General features: G+C 46.4%; 2 protein-coding genes across 3 annotated transcripts in view; one reads left to right on the top strand and one right to left on the bottom strand.

Annotated features, from left to right (window-relative positions):
- The window catches only part of LOC136685915 (glycosyltransferase 1 domain-containing protein 1-like), a 14911-nt gene extending 9120 nt beyond the window's left edge, over positions 1-5791 (top strand). For both annotated transcript variants that reach the window (XM_066659450.1, XM_066659449.1), the window contains exon 6: positions 3409-5791. In XM_066659450.1, coding sequence (XP_066515547.1) covers positions 3409-3555 — 147 coding nt within the window. In that variant the 3' untranslated portion in view covers positions 3556-5791. The remainder of the gene's footprint in view (positions 1-3408) is intronic.
- A 3201-nt stretch (positions 5792-8992) lies between these two features.
- LOC136685914 (transmembrane protein 132C) overlaps positions 8993-21507 on the bottom strand; it is a 39047-nt gene continuing 26532 nt past the window's right edge. Inside the window, exons 6-9 of the mRNA XM_066659448.1 lie at positions 13187-13392; positions 11556-11829; positions 10973-11164; positions 8993-10874 (exon numbers count right to left, since the gene is read on the bottom strand). Of these exons, the coding sequence (XP_066515545.1) occupies positions 9510-10874; positions 10973-11164; positions 11556-11829; positions 13187-13392 (2037 nt within the window). The 3' untranslated portion in view covers positions 8993-9509. The remainder of the gene's footprint in view (positions 10875-10972; positions 11165-11555; positions 11830-13186; positions 13393-21507) is intronic.

Below are 21507 nucleotides of genomic sequence, written 5' to 3'. Positions count from 1 at the left end.
ACAGAGGCTTTCACTCGTTCACCACGAGGATGTATTAACTACAGATTCACTGCTGTGAGATGATGCTGAGGCAGGCTCAGGACTCCCTCTTTCTCAACGGCGTCTTTAATAACGAGAGTGCTGGAGCTGTGCTGTAAAGTTCGATGTCCAGAGTGTCCTTGGGAAGCCTGCCCTGCTGGGCCTGTCAGCGCAGGTCATAAATATTTAAACTGGCTTTTAATTTCCACAGCATTTGAAAACACCAGCTGTCTTTAACATTACGGAGCTTTTAATGACTCCAACACCACGAGACGTTTCACGAAGCGAAACTTTTCAGAGCTGCGCTCCCACAGGAACATTCTGCTGCTCTAAAGCCGCTCGCTGATGGCTCCCGAGACTCCAGGGGGATCCTCTTAACTCTTCTCGTCAGGCTAAAAGGAGACGTACGACCCCACTGCCCAAATAAATGTGATCAATCTGAGCCGGTTATGAGCACTGAGCGGTGAGAAACTCGAGTTCTGTCTTTAGCTTAGACTCTAAACAGGAGTGTTGAGACAACACTGAGACACCTCCACTCAGACTCAGGGAGAGACACGAGACATTGCTGAGCAGCAGGAGACACAAGCTAACATCTTTCCTATCTCTACAATTGATCTCTGTGCTTTCCAGAAGGAACTAGAGATATTAAGGAGACAGTACTGAGATTATAAGGAGAAACTGCAGAGATATTAAGGAATCAGTAAAGTGATATTAAAAAATGCTACAGAGATATTATGGTGGAACTATAGAGATGTAAAGGAGATACTACTGAGACATTAAAGACATGCTTAATCAAGAGACACTACAGAGATGTTAAGCAGAGACTACAGAGACATTAAGAACTACTGAGACATTAAAGAGGATGTACTGTGATATTAAGAAGAAATTGCTGAGAAATTAAGGAGAATTACAGAGAAATGAAAGAGGACCTAGAGAGTTATTAAGATGGAACTACTGAGACATTAAGGAGGAACTATGGAGATATTAAAGAGACACTACAGAGATACTAAGGAGACACTACAGAGATATTAAAGAGGATCTACAGAGATGTTAAAGAGACACTAAAGTGATATTAAGGAGACATTACAGAGAAATGAAAGAGGACCAATATAGTTATTAAGATGGAGCTACTGAGACATTAAGGAGGAGCTATGGAGATATTAAGGAGACAATACAGAGATACTAAGGAGACACTACAGAGATATTAAAGAGGATCTACAGAGATGTTAAAGACACACTAAAGAGATATTAAGGAGACATTACAGAGAAATTAAGGAGGACCTGGAGAGTTATTAATGTGGCGCCACTAAGATGTTAAGGAGATCTCTTTGCTGTTTCTCTTTCCTCTCGTGTAACAGATGTTAGAGTTGGAACAATTTTTCCTTGGTTGAAGTTTTCTTTTGGAAATACTTTTGAAAGGTACCTTCACTACATTTGGAGCAAGGCACATGTCACTCTTACACACTCTTCATCTCACCCTGAGCTTTCCACGAAGCCACGGAGGCAGGACCCCACAGAGACTCGCAGAAAGGGACTGGAGACTGTTTTATACGAGAGTCGTGCAATATGAGAGTCATCTCGCTGCTTCTGATGTTCACAAGCTTCTGGGCCCCCCCGCTGAGCTGAAGGCAGGATCATTAATCTGGCTCTTGCTATGCTGGGAAACTGGACTTAACCCCGGTTCTCCAGCGATGCCCAGGGAACCCGACAAGAAAATGAACTTCATAGAGGAGTCTGGCGGTATATTTATTATCGAACAGTCTCAGGCACAGTTTTCTACCTCTGTAGCCTTGGATAAGATCGAGCAGCGGGGGGTCAGGGAGAGCTTTGGACGTTAAGCCGGCTAGAAGGGGAACACACACACACACACACACACACACACACCATCAAACTGCCTCCAGTTTTAATGTGGGAACAGCGCAGAAATGAAAGGGTGCGCTCCATCATCAAGAGTCGGAGGCATTAAGAAATACAGGAATGAGGTATTGATTCTCTATTGAAGGTGCTCTGTGATGCTGCTGTAATGAAGTTGGAGTTCCTGGGTTCCAAACATCTGTAGACATCATTTATACCGAGAAAATTCAACGGATTTAAGGTGTACGCTCATGTACAGCGTGTATAGTCTTTATAAATAAGCATGGGACCATCTGAAACAGCTGTACATGAGCCTCCCATCACTACGCTACGTCAAGAGTCTTGTGCTCTCGTGGCTGCCATCAAATCCTCACAGCAATGTTCCAACATCTATTCCCAGCGAGATAAACGTTTCATGCCCTTCATTTCAGAACAAGGGTTTGATGTGCAGGTGTCCACCCACTTCCAGCCAGATGTGGCAGTATCACCCTCCTGTGAGGGCAGGATCTGATTGGTCTGTGATTCTGGCTCAGGCTGGAGGCCTGCAGCTCGTCCAGAGACGTTTGGCTGCTGTTTGCGCTCGAATAAAGTCCAGTTAAAACAAGACCATTGTTTACAGCCCCATTGCTCCTGTGAGTCCTGCCCCGACAGATGCCACTCCACTGTAGTCGGCGGAAACACGCCAGCCCTGGCCGCTCTGCGGGGTTGATTCGGGCGATATTTTTCTAATTGTCCCCCGACCGATCTGGAGAAGACAGCTGGCACATTGTTTGTTTGTTTTGTTTCTTTGTTTGTTTGTTTGTTTTCCTGGCAGCTCTGATAAACTCGAGTTGTGGACGCAGAGGCGATGGTATTATTAGAAATTGCAGAACATTTTCTCAGAAGAGCTGAAATAGATGCCACAATTAGTTAATGACGAGATAGAAATAAACACATTGCATACAATGCCGTGCATAGGCCCCTGAGGAGCTGTTTCCATGGAAACCTCTGCCTTATGGACTGCTTAAATTTACAGATTGAATTAAGTCTCATCAAAGTCAAATCAAACACAGTACGTCAGTGTTGTTTCTTGCAGTAATCTTCCATTAAAATGTAAATTGTTTCATCGCAGCTCTGAAACAGGTTCTCTGTTGTGATTACATCATAATGCACAAGTGGGCGGGGCTTCATTAAAAAAACAAACAAACAGCAAGGTCAAAACATGTGAACACTTGCTCTTACCACACTTCTTCTGAAGTCAAGGGTAGAAATAGGTTTTAGTCTAGATTTCAGTGGTTTCCCACCCCCTACTATATAAGTTACATAGTGCGGTTTCTGCCGTGTTGAGCCTGGTGTAGCAAAGAGCTCAGTGGAGCATCACAATCGTTTTGAAGCTGTAATTCAAAGGTAAAAAATACCACCTAGTGTTCCTTTAGGTTCATGTATGACCTCTTCATAATCTTCATGCTCTATGAAGATTATATAAACAGTGTCTACAAACTTCTGGACATAGACTGCTTTTCCATGACCACGTTCCTCTGCTCTCGTCCTCTTTAGGAGTTTGTGAGCCTTTCCCAAAGACTGCTGAGTGACAGGGATCTCCAGGAATCTCTTAAAATCAACGGAAAACGCTACGTCGCCGAAAGCCACAGCTCGGCCAAAGAGAGGACGACCTACCAGAGGCTGGTGGAGAAGCTCCGCTGACCATCGCCTGGCTTCACCTTCAGGTTTCACAGAGGATCTACGGGTTACGGGCCCATGTCTGGGTCAGGATGTCTGAATGTGTTTGAGTATTGTCACTGTCCAAAGAAAAGAAGCATCTTCTGTGTTTTTATGTGATTTAATGTGAGGAGATTCAAGGGTTGTGCTTTAATCTGAAGCAGCTTCCAGTTATCTTCATGGTGCATGTGTGTGTGTACTGGAACATGGTGCCGTTACCCGAGCAGGGCTTCGAACCCCATTCCGTTTTCTGGTTGGAAGGCAGAGGTCTTGCTGTAAAGTCTTGGCATTTGTTTGGACAGTGACAACATGATTTTTGTTAAATTATTTTTTAAAATCTCAGCCAAAAGGTAAGAACATGTCTTCGGAGGCGTGGGTTTAATGATGTCCGTGTTCATGAACTCTTAAAAATCAGTGCTGGTGAAACATCCAGTGGTCGACGTGTGCTAACACTGTTCCAGCCCCTGGACCCTGAGGACAACTGGAATCTCAATAGGGGCTGGTGAGGGGACACTCAAACCTGGAGAAGCCGGGAGGCCTTGCCCTTAAGCGTGGGAATGCCTCACACTCTGGGAAACCTGAATACGCAAACGTAAGACCACCATTAACTCAACAGAAAATCTGGTACACAACCCACCGTTTTCACATTTGTCCCTTGGGATTGTACGTTCAGAGTTAACAGGGTACAAGGCATTCCCTCGCTTAAGGGCAAGGCCTCCCGGTTCTTCATCCACAGAGTGCAAAGCATCCCCTCGTTCAAGGGCAGGTCAAAATGTGTGAACACTTGCTCAGACAACAGGTAAACAACGGTCTTCCTTTAAAGCTGCCATTTTCTTATTGGAAAGGCCTGCATGCGGATCAATTCGGAGCGATGTTGCCGAGGATAAGAAAAGACATATCAGACAGTTATTTACTTGAGGGAAGGACTGGCCTTATTAAAGATCCTGTTTCATGGTTTCTTCGTCTCTGATGCCGTCTCTCAGACGCCAAAGCTTTGAGCGGACTTCGACTGGAGTCTGAGTTTATTCAGCAAAGCGAAGCTCATAGATCCCTCTGTAAAAGTGGGGGCAAACCTCGTGTAACAACTGAATAGCCACTGTATCATCATCATCAACACCGTCATCATCATTAGGACAGTAACAATCCACTGCGCCGTCAGGTGGAAGCACAGAGCCCTCTGTGAACAGGACGTCTGATAAATATTCAATGGAAAAACAGCAATTCTTTTCAATTCCTTTTGTCAGACGCTCTTTCAGAAACAGAGATACACTACGGGGTGTTATTTGGGGGAAGGTATTTATCATGTACGATATCGTTTCCATGGCGACAGGTTCCTCCAGCTAAGTCTTTCACAGATGGTTTTGCGCTGTTCACTTTCAGAAAGCACAGTTCGCATGAACTCATGTTTTAAAAAGTATCCAAAGCAAATATTAAATATTGCTGCTGTAAATACAGCCGTGTGCAAAAGATTTGACTCCTTCGCCAAGACACTGGAGTGCGTCCTTGAGTCGGATGGGGTTAGGAAGGAGATTAGAGTTGTGCTAATACGTGGCTGACACTTTGAAAGAACTGTGAGAGGAGTCCCCAGGTCAAACTGTGATTTTCTCGGCCACAAGACATGACCTCTACAATATTACGGTAGCTATTTTCATTAAGAAAATACAGTTTAACAAACTTCTGCACACGTCTGTAGTTATTCAGGGTCGTTGTTTACATATAAACACTGTGTTATTGTATTTGTGTACAGGGTTTTGCAGTAGTTTTAAACGCCTGTAATCTCAGTAATACTTCTCCGTAAGTCAATACTCACTGGTGGAGCAGTGGGAGGGGCTAGAGGCGGAGTCTAATTACGTATTCATAAGCCATTGTCTTCTGAATGAAGGCTTGTGAAGGTGTAGTTACATCTAAGGCATTAGGGGACTTTTATCTTGTAAATAACTACTACATCTGTGACTCTGAGCAGATAAAGATGTAAAGATGAACGAGGATTGCTGACGTGTGTTTGTTCTGAGCTGATAAACATTCATCGGCCCGGGTTCCGCTTTGTAACGTGATGTTCTCAGGTGCCTGAAACTTCTGCACAGTTCTCAAGGTTGAGGATGTTTTTCTCTTAAATTATTTAAATGTGGCCATTTATTAATATTAAATATCGAGGTTTATTCATAAATCATTACTTGCCTTTTGAGGGTTTTTGAAACATATGCATTTTTAAAAAAATAAAGCCGGTTTGGAGTTAACACTCTGTTTGTTTTTTAAACGTGTGTCTGTTTATTTGTTGATAGTGTCACTGTCACGCAGCTGCAGGGCCTCGGGGTCCTGGGTGGGATCCTTCAGGTCACTGTCTGTGAGGAGGGTGGCGTGTTCCCCCTGTGCCTCTGTGGATTTCCTCCAGGTGCCCTGCTTTCCTGGGTGTGAGTGACCGGGTGAGTGTCTGAGTGACCGTGTAAGTGACTGGGTAAATGGGTGAGTGAGTGGGTTTGTGACTGGGTGAGTGACCGAGTGACTGTGTGAGTGAGCGAGTGAGTGTGTGAGTGACTGGGTGAGTGTGTGAATGACTGGGTGAGTGGGTGATTGACCATGTGAGTGAGTGTGTGAGTGACTGGGTGAGTGTGTGAGTGACCATGTGAGTGATTATGTGAGTGACTGGTTGAGTGTGTGAGTGACTGGGTGAGTGTGTGAGTGACCATGTGAGTGACTGGGTGAGTGTGTGAGTGACCATGTGAGTGACTGGGTGAGTGTGTGAGTGACTGGGTGAGTGTGTGAGTGACCATGTGAGTGACTGGGTGAGTGTGTGAGTGACTGGGTGAGCCCACCATGAACCTGATGAAATAAAGCGCTTACAGTAAGTAAATAAATGTTTGACTATTTATCAAACGAATACAGTCCAACAACCACCTTCTCAAATTGTATGTGATGCTGGTTTTTAGTGTTTCATTAAAACCACAAAGTAACTTCACTTTGTTTAAACTTGAATTATTAAGGAGCAGAAAAAGCTGGTAATTAGAAGAAAATGCTGCTTCTTTTTTCTCATTATTAGCATCTGAAGTGTGATAATTATCAGAAATCATATTTCCTCATACAACCTTGTCTAAATACCACGCTTTTAAAGGACTGCCATGTTCTCTCTAGTTTAAGAATAGTCTCCAAAGCCTGCGTGGGATCCAGAGACTCACATAAGTAAGTAGAGTGGCCCCAGGTCTCGGCCGAAAGCCCCCAGCACCGGACTGTGCCGTGATTGAGCTTCATCCACTACTTCGGGGATGGGTTTTTTAGTGTCTGAATTAATGTCTGTGTGGCTGAATGCCATCAGATCCTCACAGCAATGTTCCAGTAGTTAGTGTAAAGTCATCCCAGGAGAGCATTAGCTGTTACTTCAGCAAAGAAGATCTTATAACTTTCACTCGACAGGGTTTTCTGAGGATGGCGTCTATCAAATGGTGTCCTACATTCCTCTCTCTGTGTGTGTGTGTGTGATCCTCTGTTCTCTTGTTCCTGGCAGTAATCTGGCAGTATAATTCTGCCACCTCTGTGTTTTACCGTGTTCCTCAGAGAGGATAGAGAGCGGTGGGTGATCTACCGCTTTGTTTTTCTGCCAGATGCACAGCTATCTACATTCAAACCAAGGTATATATCAACTGTGTGCTCTACAGATTCCTCTCTCGACTTATATACACCACCTCTGCTGCTGAAATGAAGGGGATTCGCTAGGTGTTTGTCTCTCTTTCGGCGCCATAACTGTCTCTGCTCTTCTAGGGTGGCTTCACGGTAGACGCTGGAACATTGCTGTGAAGATCTGATGGCACTGAAACCACACAGACACAAGTGAGTCCTAGGTGAGAGCATCCACTCCACTGCTCCACTGCCCAGCGCCTGGGCGGCTGTGTACCTCTCCAGCCCACGCTTGGCTCTGGCCCTGGTGACCATTGTTTTCAGTGCTTCTCTATGGAGATTATACACTCTGTGGGTGTGTAGGGCCTGTCTGCAGTGGGTGAACTGTAAACCCATTTTAAACCGTGTCTATAAACTTTTAAACATGGACCGGAGGGGTTTGTAGATGTTGGATTTTGCTTCCGATAAGATCTCGTCATTCCAACTTTATTATTGGATTTCAATCTGAAATGCCGCCCTCTATTATCCCCCTCAAAATGAGATAAAGCTAATTAAAATTGTTTAAAAGGACAGCTGTGTGTTCTGTGAGTATCTGGCAACCCTTCAGAAAGAGAAAGACTACTTTCACAAAGGCTAAATAATTCCAAATTCCTCTAAAATAAAGCCACAAATAGATTTCACAAAATGGAGCAGTGAGACTGAGGTAAAGTCAATTAAATGTGACTTCACTATCTTCAGTAATCTCTAATTTAATAGACTTCTGTCTGTTGAGTGATTAAATATATGAATTTTAATATATTTTAATAGATTTTATGTTAATAAACTCACTAAAGCTCAGAGGACGTTGTGGGTTCCATGTGACTGTTTTCCCAAAAATTATTATTGAGGACTTTTACTGTAAACCCTTTCATTCATTAATTCATTTTCTGTAACCACTTCATCTGGGTTGCGGTGGGTTCCTATTGGCTGAGAGACAGCCTAGCATACCTGACTGAACCCGTTTGTCTTTTCGCTCATTAACAGAAGCTTAGTAAACACATTACACCGGTTTCCAGCATAGACCAACTAGAGTTCAGCAAATGGTCAGGAAACCATCCGAATTTTATAAAAAGTGCTTTTTGATTTTGTGAAATGTACCTTTAACTGTGATGGACACCATATCAAAGCTTGTTGGTCTTTAAAAGTTGAGGCTCCTGTCAGGCAAGGGTCAAAAATCTGACCTTACTCATGTAACGTCCTCAGAGGCAGAGTGTGATAAACACAATCCTTTGCTGGAAGTCACATCCTCCTATCTGTCAACAACACACCAGAGGTATTTGCATGAGAGATTACCTGTAACCCAGATGCATTAAAACGCGGGTAATGACTCCAAACAGCTGCTTTGACCTTAGTAAATAAGACTTGCAAATGAACTTATTTGCATCGTATTCATCTGCCGCAAATCGCCCATTAAAATCCCGCTACACCTCATCAGCTCAGTGGGTCAGTGACCTCGCGGCACAGGTGGAGGGAAGGTGAAATTATTTACTTGGGATTACAAAAAAGGTTGAGCGTTTTAACCTCAGGGAGACAAACAGTGTTTGTGTTTTGATTGGATCTCATTGTTTTTTTTACTGCTCATAAATTGGATCAGAATTCGGGCTGACAGCTGTTGACACTGGGAATGCCTTATACAAACCTTCCCTGCCGAATTTGAATAAAACCATATACCCCAGATCACTGAAACTGGTCTTGAGACTTAGTATTTTCTTTGTTTTAATGAAAAACAGATGTAGTAAGTAACTCAAATCCAACCGAACATACAAACGCAGGGTGCTTGGAAGTAAACACTGAACCAAACTTAAATACACACGTGCTTATTCTGTAAAAAACCAAACGATAACTATTCACAGTGGCAGAGTGGAGTTCTTGATGTTTTCTAGATCGTAGTGTCACTTTTGTCCTGAGAACACGTTTATCTCAGGTAGTGGTTACAGTAAGTCCAGGATATCAGCCCACGTTTGTTCTCTGGTATACACAAGATATCCCAGATGCTTTAGACTTAGAAGCACCACAGAAATATCAGGATATTCCTCATCGTCTTAGAAACTCTGTCATAAAGGCTGAACTCAAATCTTGAGTCTAAATACAAAGAAAACCACAACCTGGGGTTTCGAGAAGCCAAGAGGAATTGGAGTCTGACCGTTCCTCCTGTGTGGTGTAGGTTCCAGTCCCTTAAATCCAAGACAGAAGGCATACAGGTGATGCATCTGGGCCTTGTCCCAAATGTACATACATGGGCATATGACCTGCAACTCAGGATTTGTGCAAGGTCCCCCGGAACATCTCCATTATAGCTGTTCTACAGAGTCAGTACGTGGCACCTCAGGTGTCCCACAGTTCTCTTCCTTTCCCACCCACTGGATGCCATGTCCGTTTTCCCTGGGTATCGTCCCAGGGGAATTCTGACGATCAAGCGACGCAAAAGTGGTGAACTGAACCCGCTTCCTCTTGCTGGTGGGAGAATGTAGGGACTCACTTCTGCCTTGTTTGGGTTTGAGCGACCCCACACATCCCACATTCGCGTCCCCAGAAACAGAAGCCACCTGGCAGCTTGTCCTTCTTGTGAGAGTGCCACAGGGCTCTGTATTAGGGCCAATGTCGATGACTGTTGTGCTGTGTGTATCCTGCTGCAAAGGGCTTCCCGGGACGTTCATCACCAGTTCGGCATCTGTTCCCAGCCACACCCAGTCGTGCCTGTGTCCAGTGTGCTCTGGAGCTTGAGAGGGAGGTTGCTTGTGGCGAAACTTGACCAAGTAAGAGACGCAGTTGACCAGGAATACAAGAATGGCCAAGCAAAAGACACAGAGTAGAGCATACATCCCGATCTCCAGGTCTGTAAGGGGTCGATTTGAAAGAGGTCCTTCAGTTTCACCATCTGAGTAGTCGCCGTCGTTGTTTTTCGACCCTTGATCAGGGATTTCCACTTGTGCCGGATAGTTGTTGTAGTTCAGCAGGTTTCCCGGAGCTTTTCCTGTGCTCTCCGTAACCGAAATGCCACTGTTGAGATTCCTAGTGCTACTGTCCCTGCCGGGTCGAGCAGGACTGAGAACATTTTCATTGTTCAAGATATTCCCAGATTTGCCGACCCCAGCTGCATCATTAGCTCCTCCGGCTTCCGGGTCATTTGCAATGCTTCCCATAGAGGAATCCCGGGATGTGGACTTGGTGGTGGTGGTAATCTTCCTCAAGGCACTTTCCTCTCTCTCTGAAGCTGAACTACTTCGTGGGATCTGCCCCGGCTGCTTCTGCTTTTTCTCTCCGTCCGACTCCTCGCCATCGTTACCGTAATCGCTGCTGTTGTCCTTCCCGTTTCCTGCCGAAATGCTCCCCGTCCCGCTACCGTCCACGCTGTTGTTACTGCTGCTGTTTACTCGTCTGCTGTTGACCTGGAACTTGACGGTTAAACTCCCACTCCCCACAGCCAGAGTGCTCTTCCGCTTCGTTTTCTGACAAACCTCGCATATGGTCATCTCAGTTCTCACCAGCGCCCCCTGCCCTTCACCCTCAGCCACTACAGCTAGAGGAGAGTCACGTATAGAGACCACACCCTCATCCAGTGACGTTACAGTCAGGCGGTAGTGAGTGGGGTCATATATGTCCAGCGGGGTCAGGGAACCATCACTGAACTGCAGCCATGAGCTCAACAGCGCCTCCTAGAGAAAACAAGAAAAAGAGCTCAAAGTCAGGTTGGTGTTCATGTATAAGATATTACATTTAAAACAATTCACATCAAAATATATGTCTTGTTGACCTGTTTGGGCATGCTGAGCACTTCCTGCGTGGTTGCGGTGGCGCTGATTGCCCGGTTGCTCCCTGTGCTGAGCTGTAGACTGAGTGTGAGAGCGCTGACCAGCTGCAGGCCCAGCTCCGTGATGCTCACTCGATCGTCCAGGACCTTCACTGTCCGCTCGGCCAAGACTGAGTCCGACAGAGGAGACAGCACCTGGGGCCGAGTGGGAGGAGGGGGTTATTCAGGATGACCAATGCTGACTTTGTAATATTTTGTTATTATTAATATTTTACAATTAACATTTTAAGCAGCAGTCCTTCAGCTTGGGTCAACGAAGGAAGGGAATGTGCTATTAGCGCTTCTATGGGGTTTCAATAGTATGTTAGCATTAGGCTAAGCGCTAATTTCCTCTTTCTAACAACTGACTTAAACTTGTTTTCCACTACAGCTCTGTTTAATCACATGCAGTGACTTATCTAGGACATTTAGCAGGTTCTAGATGCATGTTTTCTCTCAGATTTAGTTAAATGAATATGGGACTTTTATTTTCTAATGATCCTGAGAGAGTCATAGTTACATAGTTATATGATGTGTTACAATGAACCTTTATGGAGGTGGTGCCCACGTCCCGTCCAGACAGCACCCTGCCAGCGTGCAGACGGGCCACGTTGGGGTCCTCCACCTTCATGAAGTACCGCACCAGTTTAGTGACATCCACCAGCCAATCAGAGCCCAGGAATACGGCCTGAGGTTCCCGGGGGTCCCGTGGATCTGGCTGCTCGGCCACAAAGTGAGTGAGGACCCGGACGAGAGCGTGCTGGAACTGCAGCATACAGCCTCGACCCTTCCTCTCCTCCTCACTGCTCCAGCCCAGCCTGCTGCTCACACACACACACACACACACACACACACACACACACAAACAACAATATGTTAATATTAATACACGCTCAAACACACAAACACAGTGGATATAAATGACCTACTTATTTATTTATTCTCTTTGTACTTATCCTTTTTATTTGCATTTGCCTTTTCTTTATCTCTTTTTCCTTCATTTTTTCTCCTTTTCTATTCTTTATTAGCTTTGTTTTCCCTTTAATTCATTCCTTTCTTTCATGTCTTTATTAGTTTCTTTGTTTGTTTATTGTTTTTTCTTTCTTTTTTCAGTCTTTCTATCGGCTTTTACTTCATTTTTGCTTTACTTCTTCCTTCCTTCCTTCCTTCACATGTACATCCTTTATTTTTCTTTCTTTTTTTTTTCTTTCTTTCTTTCTTTCTTTCTTTCTTTCATTTCCGCTTTAATTCTTCCTTCCTTCCTTCCTTCCTTCCCACGTACATCATTTTTCTTTCCTTCTTTCTTTTTCTTTCTGTCTTTCTCCTTTTCTCTTTCTTTGTGTCACTTTCTTTTTCTTTCTTTCTTTCGGCTTTAATTTTTCCTTCCTCGTTGTTTTCTTCCTTCCTATTTTTCTTTCCTTTCTTCACATATACATCCTTTATTATTATTTTTCTTTCATTCTCTCTCTTTCTGTAATCCTCTTTCTTTTTTTCTTTCTTTATCTCTATTTATTTACTTCTCTCTTTCTGTTTTTCCTTCTTTCTCTTTCTTCTCTGCTTTAGTTCTTCCTTCCTCATGTTTCCTTCATTTTTTCTTTCCTTCCTTCACGGATACACCCTTTATTATTTAATTCATTCGTTCTCTCTCTTGCTTTATTCCTCTTTCTTTCCTGTAGAAAATGTAAATCCATCTGCAATGACTTTATTTTCCCTTTTACACCACTTTGTAGCACTCAGGGGAAAAGCATTAGTCAGACTCTGTGTCACGGAGATAAACTAAATCCATCGACTATCTGGGGCACACACACACACACACACACACACACACACCTGAATCTCATCATTACTCTCCTTTTGATTGGATTACACAGAATGAGTGATTGAGTGCTGCACATTATGTAATGGCTTTAAAACTTGTATTTTCACAATCTTACACAATGTTACCCATTCGACACATATGTGTGTCACTGTACACACACACAGTCACGCCGTGTTCTCAGAGTCACACCATTATTCCAAATCTAATCACAATCTCATCGTCTCATTCTCAAACCCGGGTTAATTCCTGACCTTTAAAGAGACGGTGCCCTATCTGTTCCTGTATGTTCGGAAATCGAACCTGAGATGGGATGTAAACACAGGTGGCTATGACTGACGGCTCCAGGTGGGTGGTGTTACCTCTTGTTGGAGGTGATGGGGATCCTCCAGTTCTTGATTTGACTCAGCTCAGTGTCTGACACCTCGATGTCCAGAGGAAGACGAGGGATCCACACCTTCATCTCCAGCTGAGCGCTCAGGTAGCTGTAGGTGAAGTTCACCAGCATCCGCACACGTCCCTTCATCTCTTTACCGTTTACGTAAACGTAGTCACAGCTGTCCGACACCTGGAGGAGAGGGAAACATCAGCAGATATAAAGTTTGTACCCGGAGCTATGGAGATACTGTTGTTAATTAACAATGGAAGCTTACTTTAAAAAGCAGTGTACAGTGACTCATGTCGAATACTAAGTCGACAGACGCTGGCGCTATACTGTGGACCTAAAGCAGCAGCTGTTCACTCTTCTGGCCAAATGTTTCTGCAAGCAAATTATGCTTATTTTTTTACCACCCTAGGAGCTGTAGTTCAGAGAAGAGTCTGCAGTGAATAACTGGAGGTTCAACACGACTTGGTGAGCCAGCCAGGAGCGGACCATGTAATAATTAAAAAGCTTAGAACAGACATCACAAAGCCTTCAGAACTTCTTCACTCTATGCATCAGGTCTGAAAGTATATGAAGTTCCAGCCAATCAGAAAACAAAAAAATGTGGGACTATTTCATTGAAATGGCAGTCATCTAGAATAAAAATGAGGCGTACATCAAAACCCAGTGACACCCATGCAGACACAGAGAGAACACACCACACTCCTCACAGACAGTCACCCGGAGGAAACCCACGCAGACACAGGGAGAACACACCACACTCCTCACAGACAGTCACCCGGAGGAAACCCACACAGACACAGGGAGAACACACCACACTCCTCACAGACAGTCACCCGGAGGAAACCCACGCAGACACAGAGAGAACACACCACACTCCTCACAGACAGTCACCCGGAGGAAACCCACACAGACACAGGGAGAACACACCACACTCCTCACAGACAGTCACCCGGAGGAAACCCACACAGACACAGAGAGAACACACCACACTCCTCACAGACAGTCACCCGGAGGAAACCCACGCAGACACAGAGAGAACACACCACACTCCTCACAGACAGTTACCTGGAGCGGGAATCGAACCCACAACCTCTACCCTTCAGTCCATTTTAGCAACAAAGGAAAATCTAGATTACATATTACTTAAATCTAATTTCCAACTTATTTTCATATTTTCAGTTCCGTTTCTCAGCTTTTAGACACATTAAATAATTCAGACGTCTGGTTCCATTCACCTCCACTCTGAGCTTTTCTGACTCAGTGCTGGATTTCTCTACAGCTGAGCATCTCACACCAAAGCACATTCTCACCCGTTTAATTATGCATACGTTTTGAAAATTCAAAGGGTTTCCCCTTCTTACAACTTGACACAGTTTCTTGATTTCTGCAGTTAGCGCTCGGTTAATTGGTGTACATACGCTTCCCGTACTTTTTAGTGACATTAGTGCTGTAGCTGCAGTGTAAGACTAAAGAAGCAGACTTCAGTCTCGGCTGAGTGGCTGCGTGGGACTGAGGATTGTGGGAAACCGAGCAAATTAGATGCGAAAATATTGCTTTAACGAATGTGGGACTTTGACATGGAGTAAAAACACTATTAGCACCAAGTGATTAGCACCAGGTGTAACATCAGTGTAACATCCAGTCAATATCACACCCCGGCTACAATCTCATTACGAGTATATGAAGATAAACAGAGAAAGGCCTCCGTGATGTCTTTCCGTTCCCATTCAACAACCAGGACCTCCCTCTCATTTACAATTAAAAAAACTGATCAGAAATCAGTTCCACAAAACCGCAGCTGTGTAATAATTGCTAATAAGCTCTGAGATAAAGAGCCTTCCATGCTCCACTAGTGGCGCTAACCTGATTGTACACAGTAATCAGGCGGCAAACGTGCTAGAGCTCGGCTAATGAACTGAAACACTGATCTCCAGGCGAGACGCATAATCACATACAGCTCGGCAGATTTATGTTAATTCAATAGCACGGCGTGCTAACACACACACATGCCTGCGCTTCTCTTCCTCTGAGCTGCATTTCAAACATAACCTTGGCACGTTAGCTTTCAGGGACAGAGCAGGCTAACAGGGGCACATTCAGAGAGTCTGAGTGGGTTATTTCTAAAGCATTTGAGCACATTAAAAAGAAATGACTGAGAGAGAATTGCTGTATTACTGGGGGGAGCAAGAAAGAGCTCTGACAGCAAATGATTCTGACCCTGGTGTGGCCCAAATCCCACTTTTCATTTGAGAGGTGGCTCCTACTTGTCACGAGGGCCACAGAAACACCGCGGCAGGGCCACATCCCGCCGGAGGTCACTTTCTGGGTGTTTTTTTTGGGCTACATTAAGTTTGCCGTGGCCATCACAGACCTGTTTTGTGTCGTGAGACCGAAGGAACATTTGTAATTTCGTCGCCGTCAAAAGAAAAACCGCATGCGTGTGTTTGTGGATGTTTAGTTTCTGACATCGTTCGAACTCAGGGGATGTCCTTCACACTGTGGGAAAATGTCATGACAAATGGACCAATAGAAATGCTCCGAAATTACTTGGAAAAAAAGAAAGTTAATAAGTTATTTTGGAGATACATGTTTTTCTTTGGACAGTGACGGTCATTTTCGGTTCATATTCAGTTTGCTCAGCACTAGCATTAGCGCCACATCTTTGCAAGTAGTGACCTACATCTTCATGAGCTTCTCACAGTAACCTTTAAATGGTTGTATATCGCAGTCACACAGCTCCAGGGACTTGGAGGTTGTGGGTTCGATTCCTGCTCCGGGTGACTGTCTGTGAGGAGTGTGGTGTGTTCTCTCTGTGTCTGTGTGAGTTTCCTCCGGGTAACTGTCTGTGAGGAGTGTGGTGTGTTCTCCCTGTGTCTATGTGGGTTTCCTCCGGGTGACTGTCTGTGAGGAGTGTGGTGTGTTCTCTCTGTGTCTGCGTGGGTTTCCTCCGGGTGACTGTCTGTGAGGAGTGTGGTGTGTTCTATCTGTGTCTGCGTGGGTTTCCTCCGGGTGACTGTCTGTGAGGAGTGTGGTGTGTTCTCTCTGTGTCTGCGTGGGTTTCCTCCGGGTGACTGTCTGTGAGGAGTGTGGTGTGTTCTCCCTGTGTCTATGTGGGTTTCCTCCGGGTGACTGTCTGTGAGGAGTGTGGTGTGTTCTCTCTGTGTCTGCGTGGGTTTCCTCCGGGTGACTGTCTGTGAGGAGTGTGGTGTGTTCTATCTGTGTCTGCGTGGGTTTCCTCCGGGTGACTGTCTGTGAGGAGTGTGGTGTGTTCTCTCTGTGTCTGCGTGGGTTTCCTCCGGGTGACTGTCTGTGAGGAGTGTGGTGTGTTCTCCCTGTGTCTATGTGGGTTTCCTCCGGGTGACTGTCTGTGAGGAGTGTGGTGTGTTCTCTCTGTGTCTGCGTGGGTTTCCTCCGGGTGACTGTCTGTGAGGAGTGTGGTGTGTTCTCCCTGTGTCTGCGTGGGTTTCCTCCGGGTGACTGTCTGTGAGGACTGTGGTGTGTTCTCCCTGTGTCTGCGTGGGTTTCCTCCGGGTGACTGTCTGTGAGGAGTGTGGTGTGTTCTCCCTGTGTCTGCGTGGGTTTCCTCCGGGTGACTGTCTGTGAGGAGTGTGGTGTGTTTTCCCTGTGTCTGCGTGGGTTTCCTCCGGGTGACTGTCTGTGAGGAGTGTGGTGTGTTCTCTCTGTGTCTGCGTGGGTTTCCTCCGGGTGACTGTCTGTGAGGAGTGTGGTGTGTTCTCCCTGTGTCCGCGTGGGTTTCCTCCGGGTGACTGTCTGTGAGGAGTGTGGTGTGTTCTCCCTGTGTCTGCGTGGGTTTCCTCCGGGTGACTGTCTGTGAGGAGTGTGGTGCGTTCTCTCTGTGTCTGCGTGGGTTTCCTCCAGGTGACTGTCTGTGAGGAGTGTGGTGTGTTCTCCTTGTGTCTGCGTGGGTTTCCTCCGGGTGACTGTCTGTGAGGAGTGTGGTGCGTTCTCTCTGTGTCTGCGTGGGTTTCCTCCAGGTGACTGTCTGTGAGGAGTGTGGTGTGTTCTCCCTGTGTCTGCGTGGGTTTCTTCCGGGTGACTGTCTGTGAGGACTGTGGTGTGTTCTCCCTGTGTCTGCGTGTGTTTCCTCCGGGTGACTGTCTGTGAGGAGTGTGGTGTGTTCTCTCTGTGTCTGCGTGGGTTTCCTCCAGGTGACTGTCTGTGAGGAGTGTGGTGTGTTCTCCCTGTGTCTGCGTGGGTTTCTTCCGGGTGACTGTCTGTGAGGACTGTGGTGTGTTCTCCCTGTGTCTGCGTGGGTTTCCTCCGGGTGACTGTCTGTGAGGAGTGTGGTGTGTTCTCTCTGTGTCTGCGTGGGTTTCTTCCGGGTGACTGTCTGTGAGGACTGTGGTGTGTTGTCCCTGTGTCTGCGTGGGTTTCCTCCGGGTGACTGTCTGTGAGGAGTGTGGTGTTTTCTCTCTGTGTCTGTGTGGGTTTCCTCCGGGTGACTGTCTGTGAGGAGTGTGGTGTGTTCTCTCTGTGTCTGCGTGGGTTTCCTCCGGGTGCTCCAGTTTCCTCTCACAGTCCAAAATCACACGTTGGTAGGTGGATTGGTGACTCAAAAGTGTCCGTAGGTGTGTGTCTGTGTTGCCCTCTGAAGGACTGGCGCCCTCTCCAGGGTGTATTCCCGCCTTACGCCCAATTATTCCAGGTAAGCTCTGGACCCACCGCGACCCTGAACTGGATAAGGGTTACAGACAATGAAAGAATGAAAAATCTGATGTTTTCTAAAGTCCACATGCAGTTGTGTTGTTCCCCAATAAAACTGAGCTGAGGTCTCAGAGGTTAGATCTGATGTGGAAGTCACTGCTGACTGTAGATAAGAAATACCACAGAGAAACACTGGTGTGCTGTAGAGACATGGAGACGTTACCATTTACATTTTTTGGAAAAGTTGGTGGACATCAACTGCGTGATTGTGTGTGTATTAATAACGCCAGTGAAGTGTGTGTAAAAACTAAATGGTTTTGTGTTTACAGTCACTCTACTGATACCCCCTGACCCTGCACGGTTACTGTGAGCGGAAACGAAAAGGTCGTATTAGTTTTATCTCCTGATTGAACACAACACACTGGACCTGTGTCCGGTCTCCGTCCTCTGTCTCCGCTCTCTTTAATGTTTTATTGGATTTTGGGGGGAGCTCTAATCCTCCGCGGACCCCACAGAAACACACTACGTCTGCGCTAATGTCAAATTGTTTTGTTTGTGTGAATGTTGTAAACGCTCTGTGCTTTTTATCTCCTCAGAAATATTTACCAACACCCAGGTCTCAAGACGTCAACATTTCCTTGTTTTGCGCATTTGCATCGACTGATTTTGTGATGTCACAAAACAAACACATGTATATACTTGTGGATGAAGTAACCAATCACAAGAAAGGTAATTTACATATTTGTACACAGTAACAAAAGCAGATATTGTAAGGGTTGTGACTAGCTTTGATCCAGAACTGTGGAGTAGGGGAAGTTTGGAGTGAAACACCACTCCATCCAGTTCCTCCGGGACAGTCTCTCTCTCTCTCTCTCTCTCTCTCTCTCTCATACGTCGCGGCTCTAGGACGAATTAAATTTTCTTCCTCTCTCTCTAAACATAACCAAATAAAGTCGTGCAAACAGGGCTTCAAAGCGAGCGCGGGTTTGAAGTGCAGATTCCACTGCTGCCTCGCCTCACTCTCATCTTCACGGCGACTAAAGCCCGACTCCTTTCTGAAGCGTCTCTCGTCCCCTGCTTATCGCTCCTCCTGTGATCAAGGCCCAGTGTGTGTCAAACACTCGCAAAAAACTCAGAGACAGCATCGTCTGCTTCTGCTGGGCTCCCTCACACCACTCTCCTCACACGCTCCGATCTGTACAAGACTATTACACACACTCACCCTGTCACTTACACCTGTCACTCACTCACACACTCACCCTGTCACTTACACCTATCACTCACTCACCCTGTCACTCACTCACTCACACCTGTCACTCACTCACACCTGTCACTCACTCACTCACTCACTCACACCTGTCACTCACTCACTCACACCTGTCACTCACTCACACACTCACCCTGTCACTCACTCACTCACACCTGTCACTCGCACACACCTGTCACTTACTCACCCTATCACTCACTCAGCATGTCACTTACACCTATCACTCACTCACCCTGTCACTCACTCACTCACTCACACCTGTCACTCACTCACTCACACCTGTCACTCACTCACACACTCACCCTGTCACTCACTCACTCACACCTGTCACTCGCACACACCTGTCACTTACTCACCCTATCACTCACTCAGCATGTCACTTACACCTATCACTCACTCACCCTGTCACTCACTCACTCACTCACACCTGTCACTCACTCACTCACACCTGTCACTCACTCACACACTCACCCTGTCACTCACTCACTCACACCTGTCACTCGCACACACCTGTCACTTACTCACCCTATCACTCACTCAGCATGTCACTTACACCTATCACTCACTCACCCTGTCACTCACTCACTCACTCACACCTGTCACTCACTCACACACTCACCCTGTCACTCACTCACTCACACCTGTCACTCGCACACACCTGTCACTTACTTACCCTATCACTCACTCACTCACTCACACCTGTCACTCACTCACACACTCACCCTGTCACTCACTCACTCACACCTGTCACTCGCACACACCTGTCACTTACTCACCCTATCACTCACTCACCATGTCACTTACACCTATCACTCACTCACCCTGTCACTCACTCACTCACTCACTCACTCACACCTGTCACTCACTCACACACTCACCCTGTCACTCACTCACTCACACCTGTCACTCGCACACACCTGTCACTTACTCACCCTATCACTCACTCACCATGTCACTTACACCTATCACTCACTCACCCTGTCACTCACTCACTCACTCACTCACTCACACCTGTCACTCACTCACTCACCCTGTCACTCACTCACTCACACCTGTCACTCGCACACACCTGTCACTTACTCACCCTATCACTCACTCACCATGTCACTTACACCTATCACTCACTCACCCTGTCACTCACTCACTCACTCACACCTGTCACTCACTCACACACTCACCCTGTCACTCACTCACTCACACCTGTCACTCGCACACACCTGTCACTTACTCACCCTATCACTCACTCACCATGTCACTTACTCACCCTGTCACTCGCACACACTCACCCTGTCAGTGGCACACTCACAACTGTGGACTGAGCATCAAACACTCACCAAGTCACTCATACACTCACACCTGTGAAAACTGCATCTCACACTCACCCTGCCACTCACTCACACCTGTGGGCAGAGCATCTTACACTCACCCAGTCACTCACACCTGTGGACAGTTACACACTCACCCAGTCACACACACACTCACCCAGCCACTCACACACTCACCCAGTCACACACACACTCACCCAGCCACTCACACACTCACCCAGTCACACACACCTGTGGACAGTTACACACACTCACACTGTCACTCACACACTCCCACCTGTGGACAGTTACACACACTCACCTCGTCACTCACACACTCACACCTGTGGACAGTTACACACACTCACCCAGTCACTCACACACTCACCCAGTCACTCACAAACTCACCCAGTCACTCACACACTCACCCAGCCACTCACACACTCACCCAGTCACTCACACCTGTGGACAGTTACACACACTCACACTGTCACTCACACACTCACACCTGTGGACAGTTACACACACTCACACTGTCACTCACACACTCACACCTGTGGACAGTTACACACTCACCCAGTCACACACACCTGTGGACAGTTACACACACTCACACTGTCACTCACACACTCACACCTGTGGACAGTTACACACACTCACCTCGTCACTCACACACTCACCCAGTCACTCACACACTCACCCAGCCACTCACACACTCACCCAGTCACTCACACACTCACCCAGTCACTCACACACTCACCCAGCCACTCACACACTCACCCAGTCACTCACACACTCACCCAGTCACTCACACCTGTGGACAGTTACACACACTCACCTCGTCACTCACACACTCACACCTGTGGACAGTTACACACACTCACCCAGTCACTCACACACTCACCCAGTCACTCACACACTCACCCAGCCACTCACACACTCACCCAGTCATTCACACCTGTGGACAGTTACACACACTCACCCAGTCACTCACACACTCACACCTGTGGACAGTTACACACACTCACCCAGTCACTCACACACTCACCCAGCCACTCA

The sequence above is a fragment of the Hoplias malabaricus genome, unplaced genomic scaffold (assembly GCF_029633855.1).
Source record: "Hoplias malabaricus isolate fHopMal1 unplaced genomic scaffold, fHopMal1.hap1 scaffold_134, whole genome shotgun sequence".
Lineage (NCBI taxonomy): Eukaryota > Metazoa > Chordata > Actinopteri > Characiformes > Erythrinidae > Hoplias > Hoplias malabaricus.
Note: the sequence above shows the minus strand (reverse complement) of the source record. Positions and strands in the feature narration are given on the sequence as shown.